The following is a 22,508-nucleotide window of genomic DNA, read 5'->3' as shown; positions in this document are numbered from 1 at the left end:
TCCTTACTGCAAGGAAGTTCCAGATGCTTCAAATTTCTCAGACTGTGTCCCCTTCTTCAGCCAAAATCTGGATTTTTCTCCAGAAGACCCTTTTTGGTAATGTTCACTTCATCTCTTTCAGGTTCCCCAAGCATCTTCCTTGGTTATTAGGATCTTTGCACAAATCAGTAGATCAAGGCTCAGGTGCTCCTGCCCTAATCAACGTCAATCATTCAGGAGGTGCTAGCTGAAAGAAAGCTGTCCATACTAGCTTCATTATAAGAAACAGTTGCCTATGTGTTTCTCAGGCACCTACTTTACTTTTCCATTAAGATTATTATGCTTTTTTGTTAACCTACAACAATGATTGCTCCACAGTTTTCAGCATTTTTCCATCTGGATTTTTCACTAGGTCATTCTCAGCTGGGAAACCCACAACAAGGTGGTGTGTTTTCTTTTGAATGTGGTAACCTAATCACATTCCCACCTGTAATTTCCCTCACATCTCCTTCCACCCCAAAAAGAAGTTTTGCTCACAGATCTTACTCAAGAATACAACATTAATGAGCTCTTTTATGAGATTCTCAGAATTAAGAGGAAACCAAGCTCCAGCAAGGGCGAGTTTGAGGTCCACAGTACAACTCTTCATAAACACTGAAGTATAGAACTCTACCTGTTCTGGAAATGACATTCCCTGGACACTGCTCATCAGTTTCTGAAGCATCTTTTTGACATAATTTGTGTCAATGTGTCAGAAGAACATTCTGTAAACAGACTTCATTTCCACAGTACCATTTTAGATTAGCATTGCTTCTCTTGAGAAAACTGTATGCAGAAATTCCTGGTGTTATCAGAGAACTCATTTCATAGGAACAGACACATGGGAGACTGCTTCTCCCTATTAAAATTAATTCAAGATTTCTATTCCATTTCAGGAAGTGAGAGAGGAGCATGTAAACTGCAAAGGCTCAGAATGGTCACTTTTAACCTTAGAGTCCTGGCACTGTATTGGCATCTAAATAGTGAAGTGTAATAATTATAAAGAAAAATCTTCAGTAGAAGCTTTTATAAGGTAGTTTCACATCATTATGGGAGTTGTAGAGGATTATTAAAGTGACAGTGAACACCCCAGAAATTATGTATATGAGCTAGCGTACATGAGAATACCTTTGAGCCACTTCAGGTGACAACTTTAGGGTCATACAGCTGTAGCATTTGTATGAAATGCTGAATGTTTCTTATTCAGAGACAATAACACTAATGCACATATTACATGGTGTTTGAACAGCCAGTGTTTTTAACACAAGGAAGGTCTGGATGCTGCTTTTTGGGTATCTTGCATGTGGGAATGAAAATTGTATACAAAAGCTATGTGTTGTTACTATGTGCAGGGCCAGATGCACCTGTGATAGTGATGGGTTGGAAGCTGAGGATGCTCCATCACCAAGCATAAGTGCTAGGCTAGGCAGATGGTGCTGGACGGCTGCTGTCCCTTTTGCCATCTCATTAAACACAGACTCGAGTCTGGGCCTATTTTGAGGTTAGATCACTTTCATACAGGTGATGAATAGTGTTGTAAGGTGCCCTGCTGCTGCCAGAGGAGAATTAGTACATTTATGACATCTGTGCCTCGCTGGAGTCTTCGGTATTCAGAGGGTACAGTTTGTTCTCAGTTTCTTCCACGGAGTGTTTCAGGGGCTGCAAATGCAATTTGTTCTCCTTCATTCTTTTCATGAATAATGACCAGAAGTTCCCTGTGCTCAGCACGTGGACAGCAAGCAGTTTCAACTGGCCTTGCATGGTCTAAACAAGATGAAGGGGAAAGGCCATGAAGTTTTTCAACTTTGTCCTCAGATCCCTTTATATTTCTGAGTTAAAAATATGCTCTTTATATACTCACTGATAACTTTCTTTCCTATATTGAATATGTTGTACCACAGGGTTTTTCCATGGTCAGTTCCAATGGGGAAATAAATTTCCACAGATTTTATGCATTTCAAGTGATAAGGTGAAACTTTCTCAACAGTAGTTAAATAGCTCTTCAACCCTAAATCATCATGTTGTAAAGAAATCTAGTCCTTCATTTCCAGTATTCTTGTCATCAGGGTACTTTCCAACCCCCTGGGCTACCACTCCATAATCAACATTGCCTCATAGGAAGAATGGAGCATTAAATTTCAGTGAGACAGGAAAATGATATTTTAAAGTCATTTCACACTGGCTTCAAAATATGTATCTTGCTTTCTTTCCCTCAGGTGTGTACTAATAACAGCCAGTTAGTCTAGTTCCTATATTTTTCAGCTACTTCTATTTGCAACATCCATAACATCTGCCTACTCAGATATACTGCAACATCAGCATCTGTACATATGTTGAGGACAAATATCCAAAGAACTACCTGCTGCAGGAGTATTACAGCCAGGCTCAGCAGGCATGGTACTTACTAATGGCATATGTAGGACACTAACACCAAAAAATATAAAGTGGTGCAAATCTTGTATGATCAGTGCCTATTGTGAGTAGGTCACATGGCTAGTGCTTAGAACAGCTGTAAAAAAAACCCAGCCTTTAACTCCTTATTTCATTCTTATTTCAAGCAAGCAATAACAAAAGGTATGGGCGGGATCAGATATGTAGATGTCTAACAAGGATGTGACTCTTGTCTTTGAAAATGCTTCCTTTCGTGAGGACTGTTGATCCGCAAACCTTTTTCCTCAGCTGTGCCCTTGGGGTTAAATCAAGATCCCATGGTCTTAAATCATGAGTCTATATGACTTGATCATGTGAGAACTCTGTGTATTAGTCTGAGTTATAGCTGTCCCATCTACAGGACCAGGTGAAGTGTAAACTATCAGAACAGTCTGAAAAAACACCAACTTAGGTATAGCCGCATTACACAAATGGCCCTTGAGCTTTGTAGAAGAACTTAAAAATTCTACCTACTTTACTGGAGAAATTAGAAAATATGTTTCCTGTGGAGGCAGGACTTTTGCTTTCCAGTGGGTACTGCAGAAAATAACCGTTTAAGTTTCCAACCAAACAAAAGCTTATTTTTTTTTCAGAGATAAAGGCTTCAGTCCTGCCAAGTAAACAATCACCTTTAATCCCCACTGAGAAACTTCTGAATGACATTGTACATTGTTATACCATGCTGGTGACTCATCAATTGCAGTGTCTCTTTGCTGCTAGTATTTTCTTTTTTTGTATTTTGCTTTTCCACCAGTGCTGTTTTATTTGCAGCATTTCAGTATATATAAAACTGCACACTAGTATGTACATATTTGACCATTGCAATATAGTTTTTTTAGTTAAGTCAGTACTACATGCAGTCAGTCCCTGCACAATAATAGCACAAATAAAGCTGGTGAAATATGAAGTAAGTCTTCACTGTTCTTTTTTTTTCTTTTTTTTTTTTTTTTTGTCAAAATTAACACAGCTTTTAAGAATGGGAAAAGAAATATTTCATTGCAACCTTGCTTCAACTTTATACGTTGCATTTAAATTGTCATTATGCATACTATATGTGTAACACCAGGTAAATAAATAAAAAAAGATAAATAGTAAAAAAAGTGAAAAGAGATATTCTACACTACTAAAAATTTCCTTCTGAGGAAGAGTTATAGATATCTGCTTCTCCTAATGAAGTTTAATTTTGAAGAACTTTAAAGTTATCTCTGCAAAATGTTTCCCAGCTTTATTCTCTATGAACCGGGTTTTTTTATTTACAAAACATTTTTAAAATTAGAATGACATAAATCCTAAGTGTGGAAGATAGTTCACACAAACTCATTCATATTATTTATTACCTCTTTTGTCTTGGTGCTTCGTGACTTTAAATAATGTAGCTCCTGAAGTCAGGATATATGTCCAGTTGCCTTCCAGATCATCCAGATACTTTACAGTTGTGATGATTATTTTACTTGAAAGGTCCTCTGTGCTAATAGGTTAGCAGTAATAGAGTTGCTGATAAGCGTGTGTGTCTGTGTCTCCCCAGAATCCAGTTCACCATCAGCTCCCTTCAAATCAGCACTTATTTTGGCTTGGGGCTTTTGCAGTTCACCTCACCCCCCTTGGTGTGATACTGTCTGGCTTTTTGATCTGCATTGTGCTAGGAATAGGGATCAGGGTTTTTTTTGTTTGACAGTACCCCAGTACTGTCTGGGAGGGGGGGTTGTTTGTTTTTTCTTCATGAAGAAAGCTGTAGTGCTGATGCGGTGCATTAAAGGCACTGCAGAGTGGGTTTAAGATCGTTAAGCACCAAGTTTCTTAAATGACTTTTTTTCCCCCTAAATGACTTACTGTTTGTATGTATCAATTAGACTGTGAGGTGGTTTTGCATCCAGCTGCTCAAGCTTCACATCAGTATCTCCTGCTAAACTGCAATACAGTTTTAACTCTTTTTATAGCTGTAAGTATTATATGCCATGAAGCATTTTCACTATCAGACTAAATATTATTGTGAATCCAGAGCAAAATGTTGATTTCTCAGCTATTTAATTCAGAACTTTTGTATGTAGTGAGAATTCATTTTGGCACCACAGATTAGCTGGGAGCTGTGGCAGCTTGGCCCTCGAGCTGAGTACATACTTAGGACTAGGTACTTCAAATATTATTTTGTACTCTGAATTAGTAAATGTTATTCAATTGTATATTTCTCTGAGAATTAAATAAATGTCAGCCTTCATACGAAATTATTTAACCAATTAAACCAACTGTGCAGCTTATAATGGTGGGTCCTTTGTTCATCAGTCCATACCTGTGGTCTATTATACAACAATTCTATCTTTTTGCAGTACTATTGCAAATTCATTGAAATATAAAATGCTTTTTAATGAAAAGTGGGGAGAGGTACTGGTAAACAGCTATTTCTCACTCAGCTAGGTCTGAATAACTCTTAACCTTGCATTATTAACCCAATTAATTTCACTGAGATTTTCAAGAGGAATTTCAATATTTGGAAGTGTATGCATTATAAAATCATTTTGGTCTCAATCACAGTTAAAGCATAGTAGCTGGTAAACAAGCTTGAACTCTAATTAAACTCACTCACTCACTCATCTAAATGTGCTGACACAAAGCTTAATATTTCCATATACTATTTTAATTATTCAATTAGCTATTCTTAACAACTATCAATATGCTCATGTTCTCTGTAGCACTAGCTGAAGTGAATCTAGAATGAGACTTCTGTTAGGTTGCCTATACAGGAACTGTGAAATCAAACCTAAGTGTAGTAACTCTTCTCATCTGGAAGAATTTGGGGCTGGTCTCCATCCTACAGAGTAGCTGTGTGAATCATTTGTTTAAGGAATGTAAATTCCTTTATTGCTTGAGATTTTTTTCTTTTGTAGGCTTTTATTATTATTTCAATGATAAATAAAATACTTAAAATTAGAATGGTATTTGGTTGTGATCAGTTACATGAGAAGTCGATGTTCTCGTCACTGGTAAAGTTGTTGAAATCTTGCAGAAACCATCTGGGCTTTGATTGAAAAGAACAGTTACAAGAATTAGGGAAACACTACCGTGAGACTTATAGCAGACAGCCAGCATATTAAAGAACTCTTTTGTCATTTTTCTCTAAATAAGATGACAGATATAGCAAGGGAGTGCTGAGTTTAAATGTAACATCTCATTACAGTCAGATAAATTGTGTGCGTTAATTATGAAGGAGAGAATTGCATAGTAGACTTTTCCTTTCATTATCTCAATTCTGAAACTCTGTTGTTTGAAATTTAACAATCCTGTCCTTCGGTATTACATGGTATAGCATGTGATATAAATCTTTGTGTCTTGGGTTATACTTTTCAGATATCAATATAGTCATTGAAAAAGCCAATAGTGTGTAAGCCTGTGACTGAAGACATGGTTAGTGTGATTCTGGTTCAGCTTGTTTAACTGTGCCTGAGTTTGTGCTCTGAATCTGTTGAAAGTTTCAGGAAACCATGCGAGTCTTCTGCTGATGATCAATGTCCTATCCACTCCAATACGTACTGCTTCCAAAGCAAATACAGGCACGCCACCTACTAATAACACTCTTTCTACAAATATTCATGTGAAAAGGGTCATTCGGTCTTCATAGAAAATGAATGCAAAGGAAAAGAAGCATAGTTGAAACAAACTTGTTTTTAAATTCTAGTGGATACATGTGGAATAATTCTGTTGTATTCATCCTTCTCTGCTGTATTACTGCTAAAGGAGAAACTTGATCAAATGTTGGATTTCTTTGTCTAGGCTTCTCGTCTCTTCTTTAAAAGAACTTTTAAAAGCAGCCTTTATACATCACATGCATGTTTGAAGATACAAGTTTATTTTTTATTCAAAGTTAACATTTAAGTACACAACTTGGATATTTTGATTTATTTTGCACAGTTTTACTGCACTTGTGATTCTGAGTGGAAGAGTGTTATTCGTGATTTTGGGAAGATCTATTGTTTCAGGTGATCTGGAGATCGGCAGAAGTTCTACTCTTGTTGCAAATGACCTGCACTCCTATGCAGTCAGAAAGGCTCAAAATTACGTCTTTCTCAACAAAACTTGAATTTCAGCCAGGTTTTAGTTCTTATCTAAAAACAGTTTTATTTTCCTACCAGTGTGGCCACAAAATTGTGATATATCTGGAAATCTAATGACTTTAAAATATGCCATATTTCTGTAATCTAGTACTGCCCCCTTTCAACTTTCATTTACAAACTGATTAGCAAGTCCAATCAGCCTGAGTGAAATAATTTAATATTTATGATGATGTGCTGGAAGAGCAAAGTGAAACTCAACCTGTTGTTTATTATTATGGAAAAGAAGTGATGTGCATATAATCACATATCAAAAATACACAAACTGATAGAGTTACATTGCTCACTTCAACATTCCTACTGTAAATTCAAAGATAAGAAAAAAGGTGTTGGCTTCTAGTCCATACATTTCAAATACTTTATTCAAAATAAAATTTCATTCTTCCTGCTCTGGATTTTAAGTCTCAGTAGTCATCACTGAAGAGCATTGAATTAAATAACTGAGTTTTCCTCTGTTATCACTTAAACAGTTTGTGGAATATGCTGCGGTGCTATACGTGCACAACAAAAGTAACTGTTATTAAAGATTCCAAGTTAGAGAAAGAAATTATATGAATAAGTATGCTTTGAACCAGAATAATTTAGGATGCGTTTGAAAAGAATTTTTCCTTTGTGTATTAGGTAAATGTTAACTATTACCTAATAAGTATTTGTTAAGAACATGATGAAAACAGAGATGATTACCAGACAAAATTAAGTTGCTTGATCTTTAAATGTTATAAGGAATTGCTTGAATAAATGATTTACATATTTCCTTTAGTCTACTAGATTGGGATTATAGCTGCATCACTTATTATTTTATTTGAACATATGAAGCTCAAGAAATACAACGTCTCTCAATACAACGGAAAAAAATATCTCTGATTCTAGCGGGCATTGGATTGAACTTTTAGAAGTAACTCCTTTTCCTGTTATGAATGTTAAAGTCAGCAAAAGTGAGATAGTTTTATTTTGATGTAAATGTCAGCAGAGTCTGGCCACCTTAAATTTTTCATAAAATCATGATATACTTGGTAAGCTCCACTGTATTCTTGTTCATAATGATATTCAAGCACTCCTACACTCGGATAGCATCCTCCCTACCCTTTTTGTCCTTTCAGTGTTCCATATTCCACTTCAGGTAATTCAAAACAATTAGATTAAAAAGAAGAAGGCCTTTGCATTGCATAATTAATCTTAAACAATAAGAATCCCAGGAGTAAATTAATTTGATAGCTACAGATGCATTTGGGATGCATGATCTGCAGGTCTTACACTGCAACACCATCATTAAACTGCAGTGCAAGCTTATGATTTTAATTCTCTTGGTAGCACGGGAATTTAGTTTTGTGTTGACACAGGGAGCAGCATGTCAATGCATGGCTGGTAATGATATTTATTCCCTAGTTAGGCAAATAAAAATGACAGGCTAAGTCAAGCACTGCACTGAACTGAAATATATTTTAAAAATAGGTATTTGGTAAGTGATAAAAATCTGTTTTAATTTAACAATTGCTTATTGAAAGACTTTAATTAGATATGGGCAAAGGGTAATTGAAGCAAAGTCTTGAGAGCAAGTTAATCATTTAATAAACCTCAGCACTGTCTTAAAATTATTGAAATCTTAGCAACATCAGCCATAGTATTTTATGCCTTGGGTGAATAAAGCGTAATGTAGTTGATGAAATTTCACGAATGTAGAACTCTTGTGACAGTTAAAGCTGAATCAGACTTACTTTTGCTATATTTTATTTTATGCATTCTGTTCCTCCCCTCCCCATTCATGAATAATATATCCCTGTATGGGTCTTAGGCATACCAACCTGAATTTTTTCATTTAAAATTATTCATTTTTGTCTAAAAATTTATAAATATTTATCAAGGGATGTTGGCTTAGTTAATAGTATTTTCCCTTAACACACACACATGCATCCACATGCATAGTTCTGAAAAATAAGAAGTGTCTCTCTTAGGACTGGACTGCTCCTAAGTTCCCATTGGCAAGCTGTAGGGTAAATCTGCCTTAATGAGCAATAAACAAAAAATAGTTCTTCTTCCCTCAATATGAAGTGTAGACAGAGTCCTGTCACAAAACTGCATTTCTCCCCCACCCCCCGAACATAAGGAAACACAGACAAAAAAACTATCTGAGGGCTTTTATGTAACATCTGGAAAACATCTCTATGCTAATTTGAAAAACCCTATAATGCTAGAATTGCTAACATAAGCTGAGGATGAGAATCTAAGGCACAACACCTTCAAAGACATTTCAATAAGGGTGGAAATGAGCTACTGGCCTGCAAACTTTGCTTAAAGGTTTGAATTCAGATGACATCTTCCCTTCTTATTCATTGGTGTCCAAATGTTTTCATATCAAAATACTAGCTTTAATACTACTTAGTCACATCCTAAACACATTGTAGAAGTAAAAAAAAAAATGCATTAACATGCCACAGTGTTAGGGCACCTTTGATATGTTTGTTTCTACATGAAAGAATTATGTTGGGGCTCTGAAAGATATCTGGTAGTATTTTTTAATGAAATCTCCTCCTTTTTAAAAAAAAAAGAAAAAGAAAGAAAGAGAAAAAAGCAGAAGGTGAATGATTCCACATGGCCCCAGAGTGTGCCTCAACTCTATTTCTAAGAATTTCTTTGAAGGATTATATAAAAGAAATAAGTTTGGATGTTGGTAATGGTGAGCTTTAGCCTACTGAGAGCATAGGGAGATTACCTATTTTTAAGATACAGCTGTGTCCGTTCTGACTGTAGAGGAATCTGAGTGACAGCATAATTTAGCACCTGTGAATCTTCTCCAAAACTTCCATGTTCATCACTACTCTCTGCGCAGGTGGTTGTTTTGATGTGCTAATTTATACCTGCTAAGCAGCTCTGAGGCAGTGATCTTAAATAACTGCATGAGGATGTGATGAGGTGTGCTGTACCTAGGCATGAGGAACCACTGAATGAAGGTATTCTTCAGGCTAAAAGACTTGATTTCAGTTTAGACTAATGGTCTAGAGATAGAGATTGCAGTCTTGTTTGCAGGCACCTGAGACTTTGAAATGCATGCCCAATTGTGCCTGCCTATAAAGCTAAAGGAAGTAGTTCGTCAAACGATGTAGAATTCAGACTGTAATTCATGTTTTACTTTTGTGTTCTTCTACAGATAGTAACTTCATCCTTGCAAATGCTCAGGTGGCAAAGGGGTTCCCTATAGTTTACTGCTCAGATGGCTTCTGTGAGCTTGCTGGATTTGCACGAACTGAAGTCATGCAGAAGAGCTGCAGTTGTAAATTTTTACTTGGTGCTGAAACAAATGAGCAGATGATTCTTCAAATTGAGAAGTCATTGGAGGAAAAAGTAGAATTCAAAGGAGAAATCATGTTCTATAAGAAGAACGGTAAGTTTTTCTTTCTTCACTTTTCTTTTAGTTCCAAAGTATGAAACTTAACATTAACCTGTATAAAATACAATATGCATGTAATGATTCTGTATGTCTATAATCAGCTCTACAGGAATACATTTGAATAAGGACACATTGTTGTGGTATATATTGTGATTGTGTTTATATTTGTGTCAGTGATTTTATATAACTAAAGTGACTTATGTGACAAGTTATGAAGAAGAAGAAGAAATTCAGAGTCCTAAATTGTATTATGAGGCATTGTATTTTCTGCCCTTGGTATGACACTGTATCTACTTCTTGTTATCCTGAGTCCTATTGCTGATTTTCTAATTCAGAAATTAATATTCACCTTTAAGACAGAAAACAGGTATGAAACGTTTTCATCCCCTTCATTAAAATGTTCAGAATTCACTGGTCTAAGCGACTCATTCTCCGTAGCCACTATCTATAAACACAACAGTCATGATTTTCAGAATGGGTTAGTACTCTAATTGAAGTATGTACTGTCACATTAAAATTTTCTGAGCATTATGCAACTTCATAGACTTCAGTAAATTTTGGGCTGCACTCCAAAAGCTTTTGTTCTCATGGTGGGGCATTTACAAGGATGCTTCCCTAGTAAAAGAGAAAGCGAACAATGGAAGAAAGTACCCCATGGTGCACCCTCTTCAGTTTGTCATTTATACCAGCCTCCTTCAGTCTATGTATTAGGTAAGTGGTTTTATTGCCATATTTCTTGTGGTCTTTAAAATGTGCCACCCGTCACAGATGACACTAACTGTGAGATATAAATAGGATTGCAATTCCCCCAGTGCCGTAGAAGCATTCCCACATGCTTAATGATCCATAGGTGCCTGTTAAACATCACTTCTTTTTAATGCACAATTTCTAGGCACGTGTTTAGGCTACATATTTTCCTCATAGATCCTATTTATGTCTTTGCTGCTGAAACATTTTCCTCTCAAATGTTATTACGATTTTATTAAACACCTTTAAAAATTCTTTCCTAAAAGTAACAGGAATATACTGTCAAGAAGACAGGCAGTCTTTTAGAGAGTTGGGAGAAGACAGCCCCTCTTTCTCTGACTTGTACAAGGAGAAAGATTGCCTACTTGACTTGTGTTCATGACTTCTATTTTTCATAATATGAATTTTAAAGTTCTTTGAAGATCCTGTTGAATGCTTCCTTCTCTTAGCTTTTAGCATTTGAGACTCCAATAGTTTCTTGAACCTGTGTTTCAGGAAGGTTATTCAAAGAAAGTAGTTTCAGATTTGTAAATCCTGTCTGAATGTGAGGGGAAAAAATTATCTTAATCCAGAAACATAAGGGCTGCTTTTCCCTAGTATCGTAGAGTGATGATTAGGCACAGTGAGAAAGAGATTTCAATGTATGTAAATGCAAGAAGTAAAGCTACCATACTCATTTCACTGGCTTGGTTCTAAAGCATAAACTGTGGCTCCTTTGTGCTGTGAAGGGGTGCTTCAAACCTATAACAGGTATGATCAATGCAGGCAAAAAAAAAGTGCAGTTCGATTTGCTTATCAATGAAGCAGTTTAACCAGATAAATAGGTAAAGGAAAATTGCTTAGGATAATAGAATTCCCACAATCCATTCTACTTACATCCTTGTGTATAATCTGAATGAAAGCCATTCCAAGACATTTTCTCAGTATGAATAAATTTCCCTTACTGCCTGTTATTTTTTCCATTTTCATCCTTGTGTATAATCTGAATGAAAGCCATTCCAAGACATTTTCTCAGTATGAATAAATTTCCCTTACTGCCTGTTATTTTTTCCATTTTCATGTATTTCTGTACAATTGGGAAGCAGAAATGAATAACTATTAAAATAACATGAGAATGTTCTTGAATAAAAGCAAAATTTATCTTAAAAATAGTCTTATTTTTTCAACAGAGCTGCATAGTACATTGGCAGGAAAAAAGGGATGTCTGTGTTATAAACAAATGTTTTAAAAGCATTTTAAGGCAAAAGAACTTTCAGAATAATGGCCCCAAAATGACTGTATGGCTATCTTGAGGGTCCCCTGATATTAAAAGTAATTGTCTACTGGGCTGGTGCCAAAGTAAATGCCAGGAACATAGATGGGTGAGGGAAGAGTGATTAGCAAGGTCTGGTCATCATAGAGTGAAATTTCGATGCCCTATGATCGCTTTAGAATGTCTGTGTAACTCAGTATCTGGCTTTAGACCTCTGTTCAGAGGTACAGGCTTGCTCTGCAGGCTTAATTACAAGAGTAAATGAACATCAGTAACTTCAACATACGATCACAAAATGCAAAGTCTCCTTAAGCAAAAGACTTGAGATCCTGCTGGAGAAAACCTAAGAGCAGTCAGCATAGAAGAGGTTACAACCCAAGCCTGATATTACAAGAACATCCCAGGGACTGTTTCAGAGTTTAGAAACTAAAATTAACATTTTAAATTTCCCTGATCATTCTTAATACTGCTTTGCAGAAACTCAGACAAATCCTGATAGCTTTAAAACAGCCTAGACAGTTCTGGTTCTGTGCCAAGAAAAGTTGCTCATTCTATAATGTTTAAACAAAAATGTTATAGTAGGTTTGACTCCTCTAATTCACAGCCTTGACACACACTCTATGCCACCTTGCTACGCTATCTAAAGAGCAGTGTTATGGATACTTTTGGGCTGACAGAGTAGACTGCTAGACTTTGTTGAAAACATCTGCAACAAATTTAGTTGTCTATTATGATCATGTAAATACAGAATAACCTTGCTGAATTCAAGTGGCTTGGTATTTATCAGTGCAGCTGAGAAGAGAACCCACTCCCTGGATCTTACTTCTAGAGTAATCTGAAAGCAGATGAACATCATGCTAAAGAACTACATTTAGAAAATCCCTTCTTTTTCTCCCTGCCAAAACACTGAAGAAACTTACCAGCTACAAGTACTGAAGTTAAATAAGGTCTTCAGAAGTCCCCGAACTAAAGCACTAACAAGCAGCAGACTGGAGGTTTTTTCTTTTCTGTAGACAGCCTAAGAGGATGTGACAATAAGCCCTATAATCACATACTCAGTCCGAAGTAAACTATCTGTTTTCAATTGCCGGGAAAGTCATACCTTGATTCCTTCTAGAAACCATCAGACTCATTCCCTATATCTCAAATCAGTTTCTAGCCTTTTAAAAGGGGTCTGTTCTTACACCCACACCCCTGTGATCTGCAGTAGTCCTACAACCTTCTTTAATTAAAGGAAATTGGCCTCTTACTGCGCATCTGCAACTTACATGAAACATTGCATCATCAATGATAGCCACTGGTGACTAATGAACTTTCGAGCAGCTTCAGCGTGGTGTCCACTGTGCCTGTTCCTCAAACCAGCAATAGGGCTGTTTGCACAGACATTTGTGAGCAATTAAAAATCCCCACTGTCAGAGGAATAGAACCAGAAGCTGCTGCTTGGACCACCTTTATGAGTTGCCCTAGGGTTTGCCCATATGTTGAGCTGGCTTCATTCTGTAAGAAGACTACTGGGACTCGAGAAGTTCTTTTCTTCTACCTGTAAACTGCTCTAAACACTGAGGTATGTGTTAGCTATGTGTGTCATAGTTCTTGGCCCTAAAGATTTTGGTAAGCTTTTGGTATTTTAGAAGATCAAGAAGGTACGCCATGGTTATTGGTTTGATTTTGAAATGAAGTTCATATCTCAGATATGTTTTCTTAAATTTTTAATTTCAAGAATCAGTGTAAAAAAATCAAGGTATTCTGTCTGACCCTTCCCAACAGTGTTGGAGAATACATGTTTTAATAATTCTGTACTTTTATCTGGAAGAGAGCTCAGGAACAAGGTACTATTTTAGGAGAGTGGAATACGAGTGGAGAAGGAATGAAAGTCAGTCTCTTGCAGAGTTACTGCATACCTGCATACATGGCTAAAACACCATTAGATAATGAGTTACTTATGTAGAGAAAGTCTCTTGACAAGCAGGAGAGTCCATAGCAATGTGACCTCATTGCTGTTCCACCACTGCTCCGCCTTAGAAATATGGTCTATAAATTGGAACATTAAAAAGCTTTTGTGGTTAGTTTGGTCATGTTATCTAAATATAGTATAAAATGTAGGAGTGGGAGGATCAAAAGAGCAAGCAACACTGAAAAATGAATCTTATGGTAATATCTAACTGCAATTTCATGAACCGTAAATAATCATTCATAAATCGTGCTTCAGAAAAGCATCTTCTCTCTCTCCCCCCCCCCCCCCCCCCCCATTTTAGCTCAATAGTAGTTTCAGAGATCTTTGGGAAATCTTTCATTTTAAAGAACACTATACTTATGTATGTAGACACATCCTTATTTTCCTCCGTTTTCATAGGAGAGGAAATACTTTAGCTCCTTTTCCCTCCAAACATTCGATCTGATTGACTCACAGCCACTGATGAAACACACGTAGCTCTGAAATGTGTAGAAGTGCTGGAGACACTCCCTGCTGCTGCAGAGGGAGCAATGCAGCCCTGCACTGGGGAGAAGAAGTTGGGGCAGACTTCCCTCCACTCTTGTGAAGAGCCCTCAGGTGAAGTCTGCAGAGTCTAGAATGAAGGCGATCACTGAATGCTTGCTACAAGACAAAACCAGGGGATGAATTTCAGTTAGATGAAAGAAATGGTGGTAAAATGCCTTGTTAGCAATGTGATCTGAAGTACCTGTGATCTTTTACTGGAATTTAATGAGAGTTCAACAAAAATGTTGCTTACTAACTGACAGTGTTGATACTTTGTTCTGATGGCACTAGTGGTGACGTCGACTAATAGCTTCTTTTAATAACAGCATGATTTATTAAAAGCGTAATTTGCTGAGAAAAGATGTGCTCTACTGGAAGGACAGAGATAAGCAACTAAATTCATATGCGAGTTTCCTACTGTTTATTGCATTGTTACAGAGGGATAGCCCTTCATTGCTTGCAGATGCTTACAGATAATTGTTTCCACATAGGCACCCTGGGCTTTCAGCTGCACTTAATATGAAAGGTTGCTAGTAATGCTGTATGCATGATATATTTCATTATTGCTTAGTTATGCACCCTTTTACATATTTGTTTTAAGTGCATCTATTTATATAGTGGTGGGATACTTTTAGTAAGTCAGACCAGTCACTCTTCTCTTAAAATTTTCTCGTGATTTTATGACCTCACTGAGGCTGTTGATAAGCTTTTATTTTTATGAGGATTTTTAGTTAGGCTCCAGCGAAAAGTTGACTTTTGCCCCTGTGCTTTACCATCCATTAGGCTGTTCTTTGTTTTTTTTTAAAAAAAAGAACAAATTATCATTTCTTCTGGTGATCACATCTCTCCCTTCTGCTGACAATTTCATTAATTTGTTTCTGATCCTTAAATCCCTTTACTGAATTGTGCCCTAGGCTCTATCTAATTGCCTTCATGCTGACAATTGCGATGAATTCATGCAGTAGCTCCACAATTATTGAAAGAGCAGCATGATGCTCCTGTCAGCACTGTCTATTGCAACCTCTTACTGATTTGGCTTAGGGAAAGCAGTGCAATTTTAGAGAGTGGCTAAATAACGAAAAGGTTAAAACCTACTACTTTCCAACTGATGGGGTTACTATAATTCTTTTCAATGAGCAGGCTCAAAGCCTGTTTTCAGCATGTGCTCACATGGATTCAAGTGGTGAACTGAGGAGATTAATCCTCTCTACAGCCTTATGTAACTCCTCAGAGTATGTTTCAAAATCCTTCTGTACAAAAACCATAACCTGACAGGATGGTGATATTGAGGCTAAATCTGTGGCATGACTTCTTGTCAGGTTCCATCTTTAGTCCCTTCCTTCCAGAAAGTTGTCAGTTGGCAGAATTTCAAATGCAAGTTAAAATTCTTGAATCATGTGCTCAAAGAAAATTCTCAAACTCAGTTAAAACCCTTGATGCATGCTAACAGATAAGAATGAAATAGTAGGCATGAACTATAGAGGCACTGATGTTCTTCTTAAACAAAAACCATATTTGACCTTACCTAATGGAAAAAGTGATGGAAAACAAATGGCAAGTTTATAAAATGGAGCTTTTCAATGTGAATGAATGTCTAGTGAGCAGAATCCCTTCTTCCTCCAAGGAAAAATTGTCCAAAACATTATGAATAAGCATGAGGCTGCAGTACCAGCAAATCCTCCCAACTGTGGGAGATCTTCCATTCTGCAGACTGTGGACCTTCCATTTCTAGGGGCTGTCACCCGCAGAGACACCAGAATCATGATCTCTTCAATATTTTGAACAAATTTATTTTAGTTATGCTGTTATCAGATGTTACTTAGAGTTGAAAAAGTGAACATTTTCATTGCAGGTGAAGTGGCCTGTTTTGGTACTGCTTACAGTAAACAACAAATCCTGTGTCCTCTTTGAAGCTTCTTTTTAAGACAATAAAATAATGAGTTCAACAGCACAATAATGTCATTTGAAAATATGGTTGTATTCAGATGAATATGGGCTACACCTCTCCTGACATCAGAAATATCAGACAGAATTTCGAAAGTTAGGCAGGTTATTGGAAGAAACTGAGAGAAATGAAAAAGTGTGTGTGTATATGTGTACATACATGATTTTTCATTTGTGTGTACGTATATATAGACTCATACATGTGTACATAGACGTATATGAGAGAGTACCCAGGCTTAAGAAAATTTATTGCTTTTTTTCTGAAGGACAAAAGTACATCCCTCAGTAGACTGAAAAATCATATTTACTAGTGTGATTACCTCTACATTTTGAATTAGGAGCTCTTAAAATCCAAAAGGAGTAGGGACCATGAGTTGTAAACACAGTTCTAACAATAGATTACAAAAATATAGTAATTAAGGGAAAGCAGACTTTGCTTGCTTTGGGATTGTGCAACTGAAAGCCATGACAAAAAGGAAATATTGAAGAAAGCAAAGAATAGACTACTAAGGAAGGATTGAGCCTAACTCACTCTGAAACAGTCCATAGAAAAATGCTGAAGAATTATTTTGTTTGGCTACATTACATGATTAAGATATATAATAGTTACAAAATAAGGAAGCCAGAATATTTTAGGACAAGTTTTTATCACTTTAACTAGAGATATTGGATATTTAATTATAAATAAGCCACCTTAATTAGTACTTTCCCAGGAGTCAGCTGACAAATGCTGAACACCTTGTAATATTACGACTGGGACACAGTAATGATCTTTTGGGGGTGGGAAGGAATAAGTTGCAGACTGCAAATATTAATGAATTTGTCCTTAAGACCTTTTGTATATAAACAGAATATATTTCATTTACTTCACGGCATTTTTGTATAATCCTGTGTATTTTGCTAATTGTTATAAATGTAACCTGGTAAATGTATTACATCAGGCAGGCTGTTATCTTCTAAAATAGAGGTTTTTCTAATCTGGAGGGAGATAGGAAAAAGAAATTAGAGCAGACAAAAAATAAGTAGTGCACATAAGGATAACGAGAGCATGTCACATGGCTTTAACAGGCATTGCTTAGCTTCTCTGCTTTTGCTCAATGATAACTCAAATGTAACTAGAGGATTTTGAAACTAGGAGTTTCATTATGTGGGAAAGATACTAGAGTTCTAAAAGGGGAGTCAAGAAAACTGAGTAAATTAAAGCCAAAATGTAGATGTGCTGGAGTGCATAAATTAGTTTATATAAAATGTATACTGCAGACTGTACTAGCTGCTGCATACAAAAAATTTAAAGAACATTAAGGTTGGAAAGTCATGCACTCGAACTGCCAGAGCTGAGGCAGTCTGCATCAAGATAATATGAAATGTAGTTTTTGAGGTGGTAAGTTGAGCCTTTACCTGCTTAATACTGGAATTTTGCAACAGAGGCAAGGATAGGACTCAGCTGTGCTGAGGTGTGTCTCCTCTTAGGAAAACATCCTTGCCACCTCTCCCTCTCCCCACTGTGGCAGTCATGACAGAAAAAGTTGGATATGTTGGGTAATATGATGTAAGCCATTCTGAGTTACCTGTCAGTGGAGGGAACAGGGCATAGGTTGAAGTTGGGCACTAAAAAAGAGTGGGGAAGTACATGCAGGGAATATTTTACTTTCCCTGATGGGATGTGACAGTTTTGTATACGAGAAATGTCCACAATATGAGATTGTACAATTGCATATCATGTAAGAAATTGTAATGTTGATTCTATTTGTAATGCATTTTCGTAGCCAAAGCCTTATGTTTTGTTTGGCTTTCTCACATCTGAAACCTTTAATTCTTTCTTTGTCAACAAACTGAAACAATGCTGGGCTTAACATGATCAGTATCTCCTCTGTATGCACAATTTAATGAATAAAGAACTTTGGAGCTTTCTGAATGTTTATTCTACAAGCCTACAGAAAAACAGTAATTCGTAGTTTCAAGCTCTATACCACAGCAGTGAGGATAACCTATACAGAGATAGGTGCAGAGATATATTTGATGAAAGCTTCTGAGTCACCACATAGCTTCACAGAGTTAACAGTCACCTACGTATTCTTATTGAAACATAATTTTTACCCTGTTATTAAGTTATCTTACCTATCACCTTCCCTCTCCCAAGTTCTTGGAATACCTCTGTATTCCAGTTTGAGGTATTTTGGAATGGATTTACAGTGTCTATCGAAACTTGCAGGCAGACCCCTTTGCAGTATACAAGCATGATCTACCCGCCATACAAAACTTGGGGAAATCTGTTCTTGAATCTTTTATACTACTTCTGTGAAAATGTTAGCACAGACATCATTGACCGTATATGTCAGTTAACAAATACATCCTATTTAGGAGTACCCTTGTTTCCTTGAGAAATGCTGTCAGACCAAAGACTGGAATTAGGATACAGCATACAGGCTGTCATCTACAGTAGCAGAATGTAAGGGAAAAATTGATAGACTTTTTAGTATGGGCATGCAACTCCTACAAAGATGATGCAGAGGGAGATACTTACTGCAAGGTTTTGCTGCTTTAAGCAAACATCTGTGTTAACAGATCATTGTCAAAATTTTGGTACTTAATAGAGAGAAAGTACTCTGGTTATAGCTGTACTTTTTCTTTCAGCTCCATTCCCTTTCTGTTTAATTGAGTTGGAATTTTTTTTAAAGCATAGTTTTCTTTTTTGCGCTTTGGTTTCTTCAACAAAATGTTGACACTTTATCAAAACCACAAAACATTCAGCCAAAATGTTACCAGTGACACTGAAAATCTTTCGATAAGTTAGCAAAAGAGCCAGTTTGGTCTCTCCAAGTGAAGTCTTTTCCAGCCTAGTCTGTCAGTCTCAGTGTCCAGGGTTTCCATGGTGGAAAAGGGAAAAAGATCAGGCTAAAACTTCTCTGGTGATATCGTGTATCCAGCAGCAGCTTTATTTTGCTAATAACAGTTCTATAAAAGAAAGAAGTCTGTGTTCTCATGCGAAGATTCAGGATCAACCCTGCTGGCAAGTTATTGCCATTACCCATATAACAATGTTTTTATTTTTGTCTTTTAAATAACAGTCCCTAGAAATAGCTTAAAAAAAGAAAGTATGATTTGCATCTGCTTAAAAGAACATTAAGTTTGCTAAGTAAAGCACTATAATGTAAAGAAATGTGCCAGATTTATGATGCCTTGTGCAGCTTAATTCTGTCCTCTTGTGCATATGTATCATGATAATTATGTGGTTTGAAGAGTCACTGTTCCTTGCCACAAGGCACGTGTACATCCAATATTCAAGACATATACTCTTTTCTTTCCAAGTACTCAGTTTCTTAGCCTATAAAACATCTCATTTCGTTAGTCTGGTATGTTATGTGCAGATGCAAAGCTCTGTAAAAGGGCTTTATGTCGTAGTCTGTTTTTCTCTCACAATAGAGAGATGTAGTTGAATCACAGGAATTCATTCAATTTATTGCCCTTGACTGATGCAACAGGCAGTGCAAGCCAGCCTGGTGCCTGTCTGGCAAGCAGCGTGGCAAGCAAAGTCCGAAGGCAAGTGAAGGCCTGGTGGTGGATATAGCCGCCAATAGCTGACACATGGCAAAAAAGAAGGTCTTAAATTGGTCTGCCTGGATGATACGAATCTATCAGGTTGGGTCTAGATTATGAGAATATAGTTTTGCATCGGTGCGTATTACTAGTTCTGAGTGATTCAGAGGAATATATGTGCTTACTAGTCCTTACTGCAGAAGGTGCTTGCTGCAGGTAAGTATGGTTAAGATTTTGACCAAACAGAGGAGATGGGTACAGAGTTTAATTCTTTTATTAAACAATTAAAGAAGCTAGTTGTCAATAGTCCCACTCAATTTCTGCATTCTGATACTATTACAATACCCAAATATCCACCAAAGTCTTTCTTTCTGAGTACTGCACTAAGCTTTGTCTGGGGTGCGTGTGACTAAAGACCGAGTATTTTTGTATGCTGAGTATATGCAGCTGATGAATAGAGCTAACTATTTGATTCTGCTTGTTGTTTTAAACAGCCCTTATTTTCTAGTAATAGGTATATTGCTATGATGGCAGGGTTCTGCATAAAATCTCACTTTTAAATTCCTTTCCCTGTTGAGCCTTGTTTTGATTTCAGTTTGAGGACAGCCTGTTGGACTGAGGAAAGGTAGAAATGGTGGTTGAGAGAGTCACCATAAAGCACTCTGCTCCTTATGTATATATAAGTGGACTATGTATATATATGGACTATAGCCAAATTGCTTTGTGATAAAGTTATGCTTCATTTGGTCTCTTTTTCTCCTTTCTTGTGATTTGCTTTTATAAGCCCTGAGGATATTAAAATATATTTTGAACCTTCAGTTCGTAATGCAAGTGAAAGATTAAACTTTTCCTCAAAGAGTGGTGGCTTGGAGCAATAAAGTCTGTATATAAATAAAACTCCAAGAGAAATTTCTTTGATAGACCACTCTTGGCAATACAGAAAACCTTTGTATGTACCATCTGAAGCAAGGAAGGAATTTCTGTCTTGCAGATGAGTGCACTCAAAAGCACTGTAACTAAATAGGGAATTACTTTTTTTGATGAGCAGAAAGTTCTTCTTTGGGCTTATAGTATTGTATGGTGCTGGCTTTCAGTATAAAAGCTCTATAATGGATTGCACTGGATCAGTATATTTTTCCGAGAATGCTTGTCAATAGTGAAAGATGACACAGTTCTGTTCCTGACAGAGTGCTAGCACATATTGATCTACTCCTGAGCTAAATTGGGCCCTCTCCTCTAGTCCTGAAGAGTACTTCGTATTCATTTGCCCCCTTCAGAGCAGAGGCAGAAAATCCAGCAACAGAAGCTCAGTTCAGGGCTTGTGAAGACTGAGTGTATAAGTAATGACAAGAGCAGCAGCTCTACCATGCCAGGAACTAACCTGGATGTCCCTTCATGAGAAAAGTAGCATATGTTTGTATTGTATGTGTGCCATGCATACTGTTAATGTTGCTTACTTGCTTTGCTTAATCAATATTTTCAGGAGAACAAGGACAAATAATAACAGAAAATATAATTGAAGATAAACAACAAATAACATTAAACCATGGCAAAATTTAGAATAATTTCAGTGACCGGTGTTCACTTGCAATGAATTCAAATGCTCCTTGATTATATACAGAAGAGTAAATGTATTACAGCATGAAACTCTGAAAGGATTTGTTCGTCTTTCTAATGATTGCTGATGGGCAGTGCTGCAATAATTTCCCTAAACCTACAAATCTGTAATTTCAGGTAGCACTCTCAAATGTGTTTCTTGGAATAGCTGGACTGGATTTGATTGAATATGGGTGGTACCTGTAACTTTCTTCCAGCAGCAGCCTTACTGACTAGTATGTGTGTGAAAAAGAAGCAACTGAAAAGAGGATATGCTTCTACCTCTGGAGTAGATTTTATAACTGTTCAAAAGATCATTACAGCCATTGCTATCTTTTACAGCATCTTGTCCAACTGAATCTATTGCTTGAATTTAGCCAGGCACAAAGTAATTTTACAGAGTAGAAATGGGCCACTTTAAGAGCTGTAACAATATTATGTAGACATTTGTGATTCTATTTTTAAGCAGGAAAATAAGATTTCTTAATGTTTCTTCTCATCTTTGAATACACCACTTTAGATTGACAGGGTGGTGGCTCTGTATCACATTTCTGGCAGTAACAGCACTGAAGCAGCTTTTCCCAGAAGTTTTGATAAAGGAGTCAAGTCTGTACAAAAATGAATTAAAAATGGAAAATTAAAGTGAAGGAAGAAACAATAGAAATATCTTGCTTCTCATGTCAGTTCAACCTACTTTTAAAAGGGCATCTGTCTTTCTCTGTCTGTACAACTTCAAAATGAGAATGCTTAAACCCAACACAAAGCCAGTCTATCTCCCATGATTCTTCTCTCTTTCTCCAGTTGCCTTTCCAGCCATTCACTGTTCTCTCTGTGCCTACTCTAAGGAACTTAAGGGGAAGCCTTACCTTATGACAAGTAACCAGTAGTGGCTACCAGTAATGTTACCCTCAGAGCTGCTTGCCTGCCTCTTGAGAAGTTTGGACAGGATGGAGAGGACCAGCTGGCTTCAAAGCATGCTTCTGGACCCCCAGATGTGGTAGTCCTTCAAAGGGAAAG

The 22,508-nt window shown here is 36.8% G+C and overlaps 1 protein-coding gene across 1 annotated transcript in view; it reads left to right on the top strand.

The window, feature by feature from the left end:
- KCNH8 (potassium voltage-gated channel subfamily H member 8) overlaps positions 1 to 22,508 on the top strand; it is a 200,334-nt gene that overhangs the window by 56,478 nt on the left and 121,348 nt on the right. Inside the window, exon 2 of the mRNA XM_026103866.2 lies at positions 9,697 to 9,930. Coding sequence (XP_025959651.2) covers positions 9,697 to 9,930 — 234 coding nt within the window. The remainder of the gene's footprint in view (positions 1 to 9,696; positions 9,931 to 22,508) is intronic.

The sequence above is a fragment of the Dromaius novaehollandiae genome, chromosome 2 (assembly GCF_036370855.1).
Source record: "Dromaius novaehollandiae isolate bDroNov1 chromosome 2, bDroNov1.hap1, whole genome shotgun sequence".
NCBI classification, from domain to species: Eukaryota; Metazoa; Chordata; class Aves; order Casuariiformes; family Dromaiidae; genus Dromaius; species Dromaius novaehollandiae.
This window is presented reverse-complemented; position numbering and strand designations above follow the sequence as displayed.